This window comes from Galeopterus variegatus, unplaced genomic scaffold, assembly GCF_000696425.1.
Source record: "Galeopterus variegatus unplaced genomic scaffold, G_variegatus-3.0.2 Scaffold3947, whole genome shotgun sequence".
NCBI lineage: Eukaryota > Metazoa > Chordata > Mammalia > Dermoptera > Cynocephalidae > Galeopterus > Galeopterus variegatus.
In genome coordinates, this window is record NW_007730058.1 from 161,014 (window position 1) to 174,716 (window position 13,703).

The window sequence follows — 13,703 nt, forward strand, 5'->3', positions numbered from 1 at the left end:
TAATATACAGCTTCATTTATTCTGCACTTAGGATGTGCCAGGCATTGTGCTAAGTGCTTCACGTCCATTATCCCACAGCCTGGTGTGGTATGGGATCTTATCCCCACTTTATAGATGGAGAAACTAAACCAAGGCAGGCTGTGTAACTTGCCAAGGCCACACTGCTGCCTGAGAGGCATATCCACATCTGGCTGACTTTGGGACCCTGGCTCTTATCCCAGAGGGTTCATCTCCAGGGGCAGCATGGAGGGATTGGAGAAGCACCAGGTGCCAAGAGAACTTGGTTCTAGCCTCATGTCTACTCCTCACTTGCCATATGGCTCATCACAACCCATTTAACATTTCAGGTCCTTGGCCACTGTATCTTTAAAACTGGCACAGTGTCCTTTGTGCCTGCCCAAGGTTGCTCCTAGCTGGGGCTGAGGTGGTGGCATGTGAGGACTGGCATGTAAGCCAAGGTTCTTCCTTTTCCAGTTTTCATGTTGGCAGTGGCTGTCCTGACCCTCAGTCCTACGCTCAATCCATCGCAGATGCCCGGCTTGTGTTTGAAATGGGCACTGAGCTGGGCCACAGGATGCACATCCTGGACCTTGGTGGTGGCTTCCCTGGCATGGAGGGGACCCAAGTGAGACTCGAAGAGGTAATCCTGGAGCTGGTAGTGTTGTGCTGGGTTCTGTGGGTGGGGGTAGGAGGTAGGGAGGGATATAATGATCATATGGAGCCCACTGTGGGCGGGTCCTATGTGCCACATGCTGTACTTTGCGCTTTACCTGGATCAACTCACTACTTATTAAGCTGTGCTTACAGCTGAGCAAACTGAGGCTCACAGAGGTTACATCATACCCAGCACTGCCTGATTCCAGCCCACGCATTTAACCAGCCTATTTAAGGCTTAACCAGGACATATTTGCATAAGTCATAAAGCTCTTTGAGGGTCTAAGTATGCCCTATTCACCCTGAGGAGAAATTAGGTGAGAAGGCAGGGGAAGGAAGAACCAGGCTTCAGTCCACTTCCAGGCGGTCTGTCTGCTAACCACCTGTGAGATGAAGTCACGGAAAATGTGTTGCAGCAATGCCCAGTTCAATCACTAGGGGTCGCTTCTCCATAGAAAAAGCCTGCTTCTGGAATATCCACATCTGGGAATTGACCCTAAGGAGGTAATTTAGGTGGACACAAATAATCAGTCTCAAAGATTAGGGTTGCGGCTTTGTTCATAACAGAAGTCCAGTGGTCCACCTAACACTCGGGATCCATCTAACACTTCCCTGGTCCATCTAACACTCGGGATTAGTTAAATTATGGTACATTTTTATGATGAATACATATGTAATTGCATTTATTATTTAACTAATTGGTTATTTATGAAAGAAAGATCCACATCAGAGCTTCTGGAATCTGAGAACCAAGTGTTATATGAAGAATTCCTCTTTCCATTGTGGGAACATTGAGGAGAGTAATTTATACAGGCATGAGGCTCTCAACCCAGCCCTGTCCCCTCCTACCTTCTTGGCTAGCTGTCTGCAGTTACCAGCTGGGTCCTTAGCAGATGCCAAGTCTTTCTTCCTGAAATGAAAGAAGCTTTCAAGAAATAGACTTGGAGCTGTAGCAAGTCTTCAGCATAAACCTCACATTTCAAACATATAATTGTCCCCCCATTCCCCTCCCAACAGATTGCTTCTGTGATCAACTCAGCCTTGGATCTGTACTTCCCAGAGGGCTGTGGTGTAGACATCCTTGCCGAGCTGGGGCGCTACTACGTGACCTCGGCCTTCACTGTGGCAGTCAGCATAATCGCCAAGAAGGAGGTTCTTTTGGATCAGCCTGGCAGGGAGGGTAGGTGCCAGGTGGGCAGCAGAGCCCTATTTTCCCCTTAAGCTGGGGACAGTGGCTGGCTGAGCAGGGTCTGGTTTTAGGCCCAGTGGCAGGGGATGGGGGAATCTAGAGAATGGGTCCTTGCTTTAGGGAACTTATGATAAATTTCCCTCACCCCAAGACACTTATTTAGCATCTTTTTTCCTAGGCGTGTTCATATTTTGTGAAGATTGAGATCAAAATAACCTTAGGGATAATAGATACTTTATTGATCTCATTTTACAGGTGAAGAAACTGAGAGTCAAAGAGAATGCAAGTGAATTGCTTAATAGCTAGTAAGAGGCAAAGCCTGTATTTGACCCCAGTTGTCTGCCTCCCCTTAAAAGTACAGGCTCTTGCTTACCCTACTACCTATCATATTGTAATGAAAATAATTAATGACAACTATTAAGTCCACTTTATAGTACATAGGCTTGTTAAGTCTCTAGCCTAAGATCTCACAGCTGTTAAGGGGCAGTGTAGGGATTCAAGTTCAGGCCAGGCTGACTCAGAGCTGCTGCACCCACAAGTCAACATCAGCACTCTTCCCTACACTTCCAGAAAGATCAGTCTTCTCAGCAGCCCTGAGGGGTGTCAAGGACTCTAATCTTGGAGCTTTGCCCTCTGCTCTGGGACCCTCAGGCAAGAGAGCCTCAGGACTGTGTGCTCTTCCCCAGAAAGAATTCATGTGGAGGGGTGGCAGACTCCAGACAGAATGTCCTGTGTGTGTGTATGTAGGGATGGCATTCTTCTGGCCTCCTTTATAGACCTGGGGGTTGTCCTATCTAGTCCAGCCAGGAAACCTGGCTTCTCAGGTTTCTCATTTTGGTGCATCTAGTGACCTTTTTTGTGCGTCTGAGCAAGTGGCTTAACCCCTTGGGGTCTCGAGTTTGGGTGGGCTGCTCTTCTGCCTTTGCTGGGGCATCTAGGGGCTGAGATGCAGGCAGAGTGGTGTGTCCTGGGTACGGTTGCTCAGCTGCAAGGGTGAGTGTTCTCAGTGCAACAGTGGACCCATATCATTAAGAGGATGGCTGTTGGTGGCTCCTCTTGTGGGACCCACCCATAGTGGAGGAAAGGGCAGCCTTTTGGCTTTACAGACCTTTTATCCCTGCTGAGCCCACCATTGTGCCAGTTCCCCACCACCACCGCTCTCACATTGCTGCTTGTGCTGCCCCTGACCCCACCCCTTCCTACAGAGGAAAATGGTTCTTCCCACAAGACAATCGTGTACCACCTTGATGAGGGCGTGTATGGGATCTTCAGCTCAGTCCTGTTCGACAACATCTGCCCTACCCCCATCCTGCAGAAGGTGAGCCTACCCCTCATGGGCCTGTTTTCAATTGTGTGTTTTTCAGTAACAGTTGTTGCATTTCTATTTAATGTTTAAAAAGTAAAACATATTCATTGTTAGGAAATTGACAACAAGGATGAAGAAGGTTATCACCCATAACCCCACCACACAGAGTTAGACTCTTTGAACATTATATTTCTTTTCATTTTTAAAAAAATGTATTATACTTTTTTCCCATAAAGTTGGGATTATACAGTTTTGTAACCTGCTTTTTTCATTTATATGGGGTGTAGCTATTTTCATGCCATTAACTAGTAAAAAAAAGTATTATACTTTTTTTCCATAAAGTTGGGATTATATAGTTTTGTAACCTGCTTTTTTCATTTATATGGGGTGTAGCTATTTTCATGCCATTAACTAGTCTTTGACAACATGCTTTTTTGATGACCGCATAGTATTTTAGCCAGCCTAACACTAGTGGTTGGCCATTTGGTTTCCTGTTTTTGAGTGTTATTGTCTTGACATAAATCTCTAATTAGTATTTGGGGTAAATTTCTAGAAGTAAAAAGAAACAGTTCATCTGTAATGGGTTTTTCCACATTAACAGAGGGACAGGAATAGACAAAACATTCCTCCTAGCCTGTGGGACACAGCCAGGGCCTTTACAAGCTTTAACGGGCATCCTTAAGAAGGGAAAGAAAATTAGACACACTGTTGTATTTTCGCATTAGACACACTGTTGTATTTTCGCATCTTTAGGCTTTTATTTGTGTGGCTTCTATTCCTGAAAGGAAACTTTCCTTAAAGCGCCTAACCAGCACCTAGACCCTTGTGATCATGCAGTATGTGTTTTCCTTCCCTTCCTATCCCATCTAGTTTTTCAAGACCCAGTCAGATGAGTAAGCCTCTGTGATGAGCCAAGGAGTTCAGAGTTTTCTACTCTGACACACTAGCGTTGCCTCCATTCTTGTGGTAGCCCACATCCTACTGCGTGGAGAAGTGACCAGGCTGGCCTAGGCCCGCCAAACTCAGGTTACAGAGCAGGCAGCAGCTGCTTCCCAGTTCCTCTCCCTCTTTGGTCACCCTCTTTCTGTTGCATGCCACCTCTGACCCATTCTCTGTTCCCTTCATCAGCGTCTCAGAAGAGCAGGACTGTGGTCCCAGATTATTGCCACACCGCACCTCCCTGCCAGGATCTCTGCTTTGACTAATCTCTAGTTGGCATTCTTGACTTGGACCAGGATGTCACTGACTCTCTTTGTGGTCTGTGCTTTTCCTCCCCTGGACGATGCTGCAGTTTCTTCCTTCTGGCTGTCAACTGCTTACTGAGTCTGTCTGTGTGAGCAGATCCAGGGTGGAGTCCACAGTCTGGTGGTAGAGACAGATGTTGTATAGACAACAACATACATAATAAGTTAGCTCCAGCTGTGCTGGGAGTGTGTGTGAGAGAGACTCAGACTGGCAGGGGGTATCTGTACCTTCTTCCCCAGGGAAGGTCCCCCTCATCAGTGGGTATGGCAGCTTTGAGACCCTTCTCTTTATGCCTGGGGACTTTGTTTTTAGGCCTCAGGTATAAAATGTTGTATTAAACATAATCCTTGGCTCAAGATATACTTCTTATCATTGGGCCATGCTTGGCTCTTTTTTGTTCTTTGTTTTTTTTACTCCAACAAATATCTGGGTACCCTCAATAGGCAAAACACTGTGCTGAGGCCTGCAGAGGATAGCAGGTGAGTAAGAATTGTGTATGCCCTGGAAATACAATCCTGTTGGATAGGAACGTGTGTGTGTGTTTGTGTGTGTGTGTCTGTGTATGTGCGAGATTAGTACACAAGCTACAACAATGGCATGAGAAAAGTACAGAACAAATAGTATTGGAAATTTTTTCAAAAATCTTTTAATATGTATCTCTAAAAGGTAAGGACTTTGAAAAAATCATAATTTCATAATCAAATTAAAAAATTAACAATTCCATAGTATCCCCCCTCATTCAGTCACGGTTCAGATATTCCCAGCTGTCTCATAAATGGTTTTTATAGTTGATCTGCTGAAATCAGCAGCCAAAGGTGGTCCACATAGCACATTTGGTTGCCATGTCTCTCTCTTAACCTATCAGTTTTCCCACCCTGTTTTAAAATTTTTTATTTTTTAAATAATTTATTTGTTGATGAAACTGAGTTGTTTGTCCTGTAGAGTTTCCTGCATTCTGCGTTTTTGGGACTGGTGAATTTCCTGGATTTCCCTTTGGTGCTACTGGACATGTTTCTCTGTGCCTGGTATTTCTTTGAAATTCAGTAGTTAGATTTAGCAGTTTGAATAGACTCCCAATCAGTTTTTGGATAAAAATATTTCACGGGAGGTCCTGTCTTTGTTTTCTTCTTAGTGTAATAAGTATCCTTATCATTTTACCACCTCGTCCCTCTGTCACCTCCCATGCAAAGTCATCACTATCTTGGCTCATCCATTATCATTCTCTTGCTTTCTTTTTAAAAATACAATTATAGCTTTATCACATCCAAATCGATTCCTAAGATGTATTTATAATTTATAATTTTGTACTTGTTTTTTTATTGTTTTACTGGGGCTTTTTTGGCAGCTGGCTGGTACAGGGATCTGAACCCTCGACCTTGGTGTTATAACTCTGTGCTCTAACCAACTGAGCTAACCTGCCAGCCCTATTGTACTTGTTTTTTACTTTATAAAAAAGGTGTTATGATGTATGTAACCTTTTTGGACTTTTTCTCCCTTCACATCACAGTCTAAGATTCATCAGTACTGCTGCATGTCTCCAGAGCCCATTCTTTTCACTACTGCTGGTGACTGTGCCACAGTTTACTTGTCCTTTCTCCTCGGAAGGCATTTGGATTGTTTCCATAGGTCTTTGCTATGGTGAATACTGCCACTATGAATTCTTGTTTCTAGCTCCGTGACGTGTGAGCTAGGAGTGGAATGGCTGGGTGTAGGGCTTCATGAGATGGTGCCAAACTGTTTTCTAAAGTGGTTGTACTAATTGACAGTACCACCAGCAGTGCATAAGAGACTCAGTGGATCTACATTTTCCGAACACTTGGTATTGTCAGACTTAAAACATTTCCCCAGTGGAATGGATGTAAAATGGTATCTCACTGTGTCTTGATCTGCATTTCTCTGATCACTAACAAAGTTGGATGTCTTTTTGGATATTTACTGGCTATACATTTTCCTTTTCTTCCAGGGACTCCGTAAGTTGGCTACTGCCCTTCATGTTCAAATTTATCCCCCGAGTGGTCTGTCTGCACTCCCTGCCCCTGCTCACTCAGCTCCCATTCACCCTTCGAACCTCTCCAGTCTGGTATCTGTCCCACGACTCCACAGAAGAGGCTCTGGAAAGTCACTTCCGTGTTGCTAGATCTTCCATATGGCTCTTCTAGCCTTAGCAGCTGATCCTCCTCCATTCTTCACACTTGACTGTCTTGGCTTCCGTGGCGACATCCCAGGCTTTGCCTACTCCTCTGCTGTTCCCACCCTGTCTCTCTGGCACTTCTTCCACTGCTCACCCTCTACATGGCAACTGTCTTGGGCCTCAGTCCCTGATCCTTTTGTGTGTCTACATGCACTTTCCAGGTGAGCACTCTGGCCTGAGGCGTTCAGTATCTTCTATACTCTAATTATTCCCAAATTTATCTCTCTATCTTGGATCACATCCCTGAGCTCCAGACTTGTATATCTGACTACCCACTTGACCTTTCTACTGGGATATCACAAGCATCTCACATTTAACTTGTTTAGAACTGAATTCTTGATTTCTAACCAAAAACTTCTTCTCTCAGTAAATAGTACTGCCACTAGCCAACTGTTTAAGTGAAAAAGAAGTTGGCATTATTCTTGTTTCTTGCTTTCCCTCTCTTCCCACATGCAGTCCACCTGCAATTCTTGAATCTAGTTCCAAAATACATTAAAATTTTTTTTTTATTATTTTAATTTATTTATTGAATCAAAATTGATTATATGTATTTTTGAGGTTCAATATTGAGATATGTTGATCAAATCAATATTACTAGCATATATATTGTTACAAATCATTTTTTTTTTATTATTTTAATTTATTTATTGAATCAAAATTGATTATATGTATTTTTGAGGTTCAACATTGAGATATGTTGATCAAATCAATATTACTAGCATATATATTGTTACAAATCATAATTATTCTTTATGTCCCTTGTCCAATCTCTCCCCATACCTCTCTCCCTCCCCCCAACCCCCTCTAATTCCCCAAGATTTCTTCTCTCCTTCTGAAAGAATATTGATTACTCTGTTGATTTGTTGCCTAGATCTGTCTAATGCTGAGAGGTGTGATCATGTCCCCCAATATTATCATAGACCAGATGCTTCTTCTGTCACTCTGAAATGGGCTTTGTGGAGAGAGACATCCTCTTCTTTTCTTTATCTCTGTTGGTGACTCTCTCCGTGTGTCAATGCATTTCAGCGGCTGGTGGACCATCTGCATGGTGGTTGTGGTGTCTAGCTGCTTTTGCGGCAGCCGTGGTTATTGTGGTGGCTCTGGTGGGCCACCCACATGGAGGTGATGTTTTTGGCATGCTCCTTGGTGCTAGTGGTGTGCCTGGTTGTGGGGTGTGTCTGGTCCCCGGCTCCATACCTCGGGTCCTCAGGTGGGCCCCAAGGTGCTGGTGCAGTGTGCCTGATTGTGGGAGGGGGGTCCCTCCCTGACTCCATGACTCAGGTCCAAAATACATTTTGAATTCATCTAGTTATTTTTCTGCCACCACCATCACCTCCTGCCTGGGCTATTGCCATTACCACTAATTGGTCTTCTTGCTCCTACTCCAGCCTTCTTACCATCCATTCTCCACACCGCAGAAAAAGTCATCTTTTAAAAACCCAAACGTCGTATACCTCCTCTGCTTAAAACCTTCTGTGGCTTCCCATTGCTCTCAGAATAAAATCCAAACTCCTCATCATGGCCAGCAAGGCTCCTGTCCATCTTTCTAGTTGCCATCTTTCTAGTTTGCCCCCAGTTCTCCCCTCACTCACCTGCTCCAACTCCACTGGCCTCCAGTCCCACTGGCCTCTATTCCTGGAACATCAAAGTTCTTTCTGACCAAGGGGTCTTTGCATTCACTCTGCCCAGAATGCTCTTCCAGTCACTCCTGAGATGGTTGCCTTATTCTCTTTTTTTATGTCTCAGCTTCTGACTGCCCTCTCCAAAATGGTCTCACCACCCACCATCAGATAATTTTGTCACCCTGTTTATTTTCTTCATAACATGTTATAGTCTGTAATTATCTGGTTTTTGTTTACTTGCTTACAGTCTGTCTTCCCCACTAGCAGATAGGCTCTATGAGGGTAGCTACCTTGTCCAATTTGTTCCCTCTGAATTCTCAGTTCCTGGCTCATAGTAGGCGCTCCATAAATATTTGTTGAATAAATTATGAATGAATGACTCATTCACTATACTGTGAGACCCTTGAGGGCAGACACTGTTCACATCTGTTTCCCCAGTACAGAACTTGGCACACAGTAGGTCCTCAGTATATGTTGGAGTTGAATAAGTTTTTAAAAATTATATAAGCAACTTAAAATTTAAAGGAACTTTTAAAAAGGGGAAAAACCACCACCACCACCACCACAAAACCCTCTGCCATCCTCTACCCTAATGTAGCTCTATTCATTTGTTTCTAACATAACCTCTTTTTTCGTCATACAGTGTTGCATGGTTGCAAACCTCACATATATATTGGTGAGGATAAAGTCATTGTGCACTTATGGTAGCAGATGCTGAACTAAGCATTTTACATGGCATTAGTCTTTTAATTTTTACAATAATTCCATAAGGTAGATCCTATTTTACAGATGAGAAAATAGGCTTAGGGAGGTAAAGTATCTTGCTCAAAGTCTCGTGGTTAGTAAGGGGTAATGCTTATTAACTGTAGAGTGTAGCCCTTTGGGATACAGTTCATGTCTCACACATTTTTGATTATCTGTCTGGTACCAGAGGAAAAGGTCTTAATTAATTTCCTATAAAATTACTACCTCCCTATAAAATTGTTCTATCATTGGGCATTTAGGCATTGCTAATGTTTAGTTATTCTCACTCATGTTTTCATGAATATTCCCTCTGTCCAGAATGCTCTTTGCTAATCTCTCTGCATCGCTGGCTTGATTTACATGCTTAAAGTGTATTCACTTTTAAAAACTCTTTTATGATGACTCCCTGGAATAAGATTACTGGGTAGAAAGATAGGGGCATTTTTAAGCTTCTTCACACACATTGGCAGATTATTTTCCCCAAAGCTGGGACTAACATACACTTGAGTTGTGCCCGTTTCACAAGAAGCTCACAGGCATTGCATGCTATGACCTTTTCTTGTTGGCTAATTTGTCTGAAATTGTGTACCTCAGTATTTCTTTCATTTCTATGTCTGACAGGGCTAAGGTGTTTGGTTTTTGTTTATTGTTTTATATCATGTAATGCCAATGCCTTTTTATATCCTCCGTTCAGCTAATTTGGGAGGTCTTGACTTTTCTTACAAATAGAGAAGAACTTGCGTATGCATGTGTGCATGTATTTCATGTCATATTGATATGAATATTTTTTCAATCTGTTTATTATTCTAGTTTTGTGATTCTTTGTTACGTTTTCATAGAAGTTTCAACACATTATTATGTGTCTTAACTAAGTGTGCTGTAGTTAATAGTAAGGAAATCTGTCTCTTTCTTTTGTGCTCTTTTATTTTATATATGTCTTTTCTTCTTATAGAAATAGAATGCTTACTGGAGAAAATTTAGCACAAACCATAAAATAAAATAATCCACTAATCCCACCATTCAGAGATGACTATTGTTAAAATTTACTTTGATTCCTTCTTTTTTCCCCCAAATGTCACAGTGTTGAAGTGCATATCATTTTTAACTTTTTTTTTAACTTAAAAAAAATTATATATTGTGACCATATAGTGTTCTTTATATACTGGCATGTTATGTGCACTTTTTTATATATGAACATTTTAAATGTTCATTGAGTGGTCTAAAATGACATATATTTAGGGTGTAAAGTTGCAGTTCAACAAATATGTATTAGCACTTCATAAACACAAGGTATGGTTGGGTGTAGGGAGGGACCCAGAGGGGGCAAGTACCATGGGAGTTCTATGAAAATCTTGGGAGGCAAAATTCAGGGTACAAGCTCCAGTCATCCACTCCACATGGAGAGACCCTCCTTCTATTGCCACAACTTGGCTTGCTTATTTGCCATTCTATTTTAATCTAGTTATTTATGCTGAAAAAAGTGTCAGTCTGTCTAGAATGTATTGCATTAGCACTTATCAAGAGTGGATCTAGACTAAGAAAAAACAAGACTCAAATAAATAAAACTATAAATGAAAGAGGAGACATTACAACTGAAAACATGGATCAAAGGGACAACTGTGAATAATTATAGACAACCAAATTAGATAACCTAGAAGAAATGGATAAATTCCTAGACACATACTACCTACCAAGACTGAATCACGAAGAAATAGAAAATCTGAAAAGACCAATAATTGCTTATTGGCCTTTGGCTGAGATCACTATAGTATCTGTTCTTATGAGCTGAATAGACCAATAACAAGTAAGGAGATTGAATCAGTAATCAAGAACCTCCCCACAAAGAAAAGCCCAGGACCTGATGGTTTCTGTAGTGGATTGAATTATGTCCCCCCAAAACTCACTGAAACTTTCCCCCAAGTTTTATGTATTAGAAACTTGGCCCCCTCTGTGACAGTTAAGAGGGTGGGAAATCCTATTATGATAATTGAAAGGTGGAGCCTTGAAGAGGTGATTGGATTGTACGACCGTGCAGTAGTGAATGGGTTAAAAATGATGGTCAGGGGCATGGTTCTGAGGGCTTTAAAAGAAGAGAGTCTGTCTTTCTCTCTCTCTGCTCTCTCTGCTTCTGCCATCTTATGATGTGAGACCCCTGGGTCACTGTTGCCACCACCAGATGGACTTTGGAATTTCCAGCCTCAGAAATTGTAAGAATAATTTCATTTTCTTTATGAATCACCCAGTTTCAGGTATTTTGTTACATGCAACCAAAATGGACTAATACAGCTTCACTGGTGAATTCTACCAAATGCATAAAAAAGAATTAATGCTAATAATTTCATTTTCTTTATGAATCACCCAGTTTCAGGTATTTTGTTACATGCAACAAAAATGGACTAATACAGCTTCACTGGTGAATTCTACCAAATGCATAAAAAAGAATTAATGCTAGTCCTTCTCAAACTCTTCCAAAAAATTGAAGAGGAAGGAACACTTTCTTTTAGTCCTTCTCAAACTCTTCCAAAAAATTGAAGAGGAAGGAACACTTTCTTTCTTTCTTTCTTTCTTTTTTTGCCAAGAAAACAGACAATTTATTATAGAGAGAAGAAAAATTTCTCATCCAAAATATAGAAATCTGTACAACCTTGCCACAATCAATATACACGAACTGTACAAATTTACACCAGTTCATAATTTACCAAATAAAAGATGACTAACAAAGTTCACAAAATAGATGGTGGTTTGTGGAAAAGATTTTTATCCAATTAAATACATGGAAAGTTACAAACAAGACCTCCACTTTCTAAAAATAAGAAGTTTACCCAGTCTTAGAAAACTACAAGCTAGCAAATGTGCAGACAGCTGGTTGGTACCAACACCACAGTTGAGACAGTATCTTTTTTTCTTTTTTAAGATGACTGGTAAGGGGATCTTAACCATTGACTTGGTGTTGTCAGCACCATGCTCTCCCAAGTGAGCTAACTGGCCATCCCTATATAGGGATCTGAACCTGTGGCCTTGGTGTTATCAGTACCACACTCTCCCAAGTGAGCCATGGGCTGGCCCTTGAGACAGTGTCTTTTTAAGAGTCTTTTAAAAGCCTGTTGCCATGGTAGATTCTGGTCACTTGCTACTTTCAAGGCCAAAAACACAATATAAGATCTATCTGATGATTTCCCCAGGTCATGCTTACTAGTTTGTCTTTATGTACATTTATACACATTTAAGTGCCAGGTAAAAGTCTTGTCATAAAATTTCCACTACTACCATTTTTAAAACATTGAACCTTCCTATTGAGCTGCAAAAAATATTAAGGATAACAATTTTCAAGTGTCAAAGTGCAAATTCCTCTGCAAGATGTATTGCAGAGAAAGTTTCTTTGAAATACAGATTTTCAGAGTTCTGGTCAAGATGGCAGAATAGACAGTCCCCAGCATCACTTTCTCCCACAAATTAACCAATTTACAACTATAAAAAATGTAACATCAGCCAAGCTGGGGCTGCTGGAGCTCAAGGGAAGAGGAGGAGAGACCTACAGAGTTCATGAAGGTGAAGAAACCATGATGAGAGAAAGAAAAAACTGCTCAGAGCATTTGGGGCCACAGCTGCTTTAAGGCTGGAGCTGCTGAGTGCATGGAACAGGAGCTGGGAAAAGCCGCAGCTGTGCCCTTCAGATGGAGTTACTTGGAGGTGGCAGGGGAGAAGAGGGCCTTGGTGGCCCCCAGGACAGCAAGACCACTAATAGGGTTCCTGTGGACCCATACAAGAGTGAGGAGCTGGAACAGCTGAAAAAAGGGAGCCATTCAGAGGCCAGTGAGTCAACACAAGGGACCAGTGCAGGGCCCGTCCCTATGGGAAGTGTTTGGAGCACGGGCAGTGGGGGAGATGGGCCCACTGGGGGAACACGGGGACACAGCAAGGACAGCTGATCTGTCCCCCAATCAGCACAGGACCACTCACAGGAAACTGATCGGGAATGCAGAATTGCATGGGGTGCAGTTTGATGAAAAAACTCAGGCCCAGATCAGAGTTTCTATACAACCCTGGTGCACCGAGTCTCTGGAGAGGTTTCTATTAAACCCTGAGCTGCACAAAAAGCCTTCCCTAGGGAAACAGCAGCAAATCAGCAATTTAGCTAAACCACAGAGCTCAAGTACTGGTTCCCACAGGAAGTTCCCCCATTTTAGAAGTAAGCAAAGGACAAAAAATTAGTTCCAGCCCAGGCACACCACCAGTGCCTTGGGGCCTGCCCAGGGACCCAAGGAATGGAGAAGGAGACCGGACTCCCCTCCCACAACCAGACACACCACATCAGTGCCTTGAGACCCTACCCAGGGACCCAAGGTATGGACCCGGGGACCAGACACTCCCCACAACCAGGCACACCTCCAGCACCAAGGAGCATGCCAAAAACATCACCTCCATGTGGGTGGCCTACCATAGCCACCACAAAAACCATGTCTGCCGTGAAAGTGGCTAGATGCCACAACCACCACACAGATGGTTTGCCAGCCACTGGAGTGCATTGGCACAAGGAGAGTCACCAGCAGATTTATAAAAGAAGAGGATGTCTCCTCCACAAAGTCCATTTCAGAGTGTCAGAAGAAGCATCTGCTCTATGATAATATTGGGGGACCTGATCACACCTCTCAGCATTGGACAGATCATCTAGGCAACAAATCAACAGAGTAACCATTATTCTTTCAGAAGGAGAGAAGAAATCTTGGGGAATTAGAGAGGGGTTGGGGGGAA

At 42.6% G+C, this 13,703-nt stretch overlaps 1 protein-coding gene across 1 annotated transcript in view; it reads left to right on the top strand.

Annotated features, from left to right (window-relative positions):
- Window positions 1–13,703, top strand: part of AZIN2 (antizyme inhibitor 2) — a 41,000-nt gene that overhangs the window by 13,953 nt on the left and 13,344 nt on the right. Inside the window, exons 5-7 of the mRNA XM_008586348.1 lie at window positions 475–640; window positions 1,672–1,834; window positions 3,049–3,161. Of these exons, the coding sequence (XP_008584570.1) occupies window positions 475–640; window positions 1,672–1,834; window positions 3,049–3,161 (442 nt within the window). The remainder of the gene's footprint in view (window positions 1–474; window positions 641–1,671; window positions 1,835–3,048; window positions 3,162–13,703) is intronic.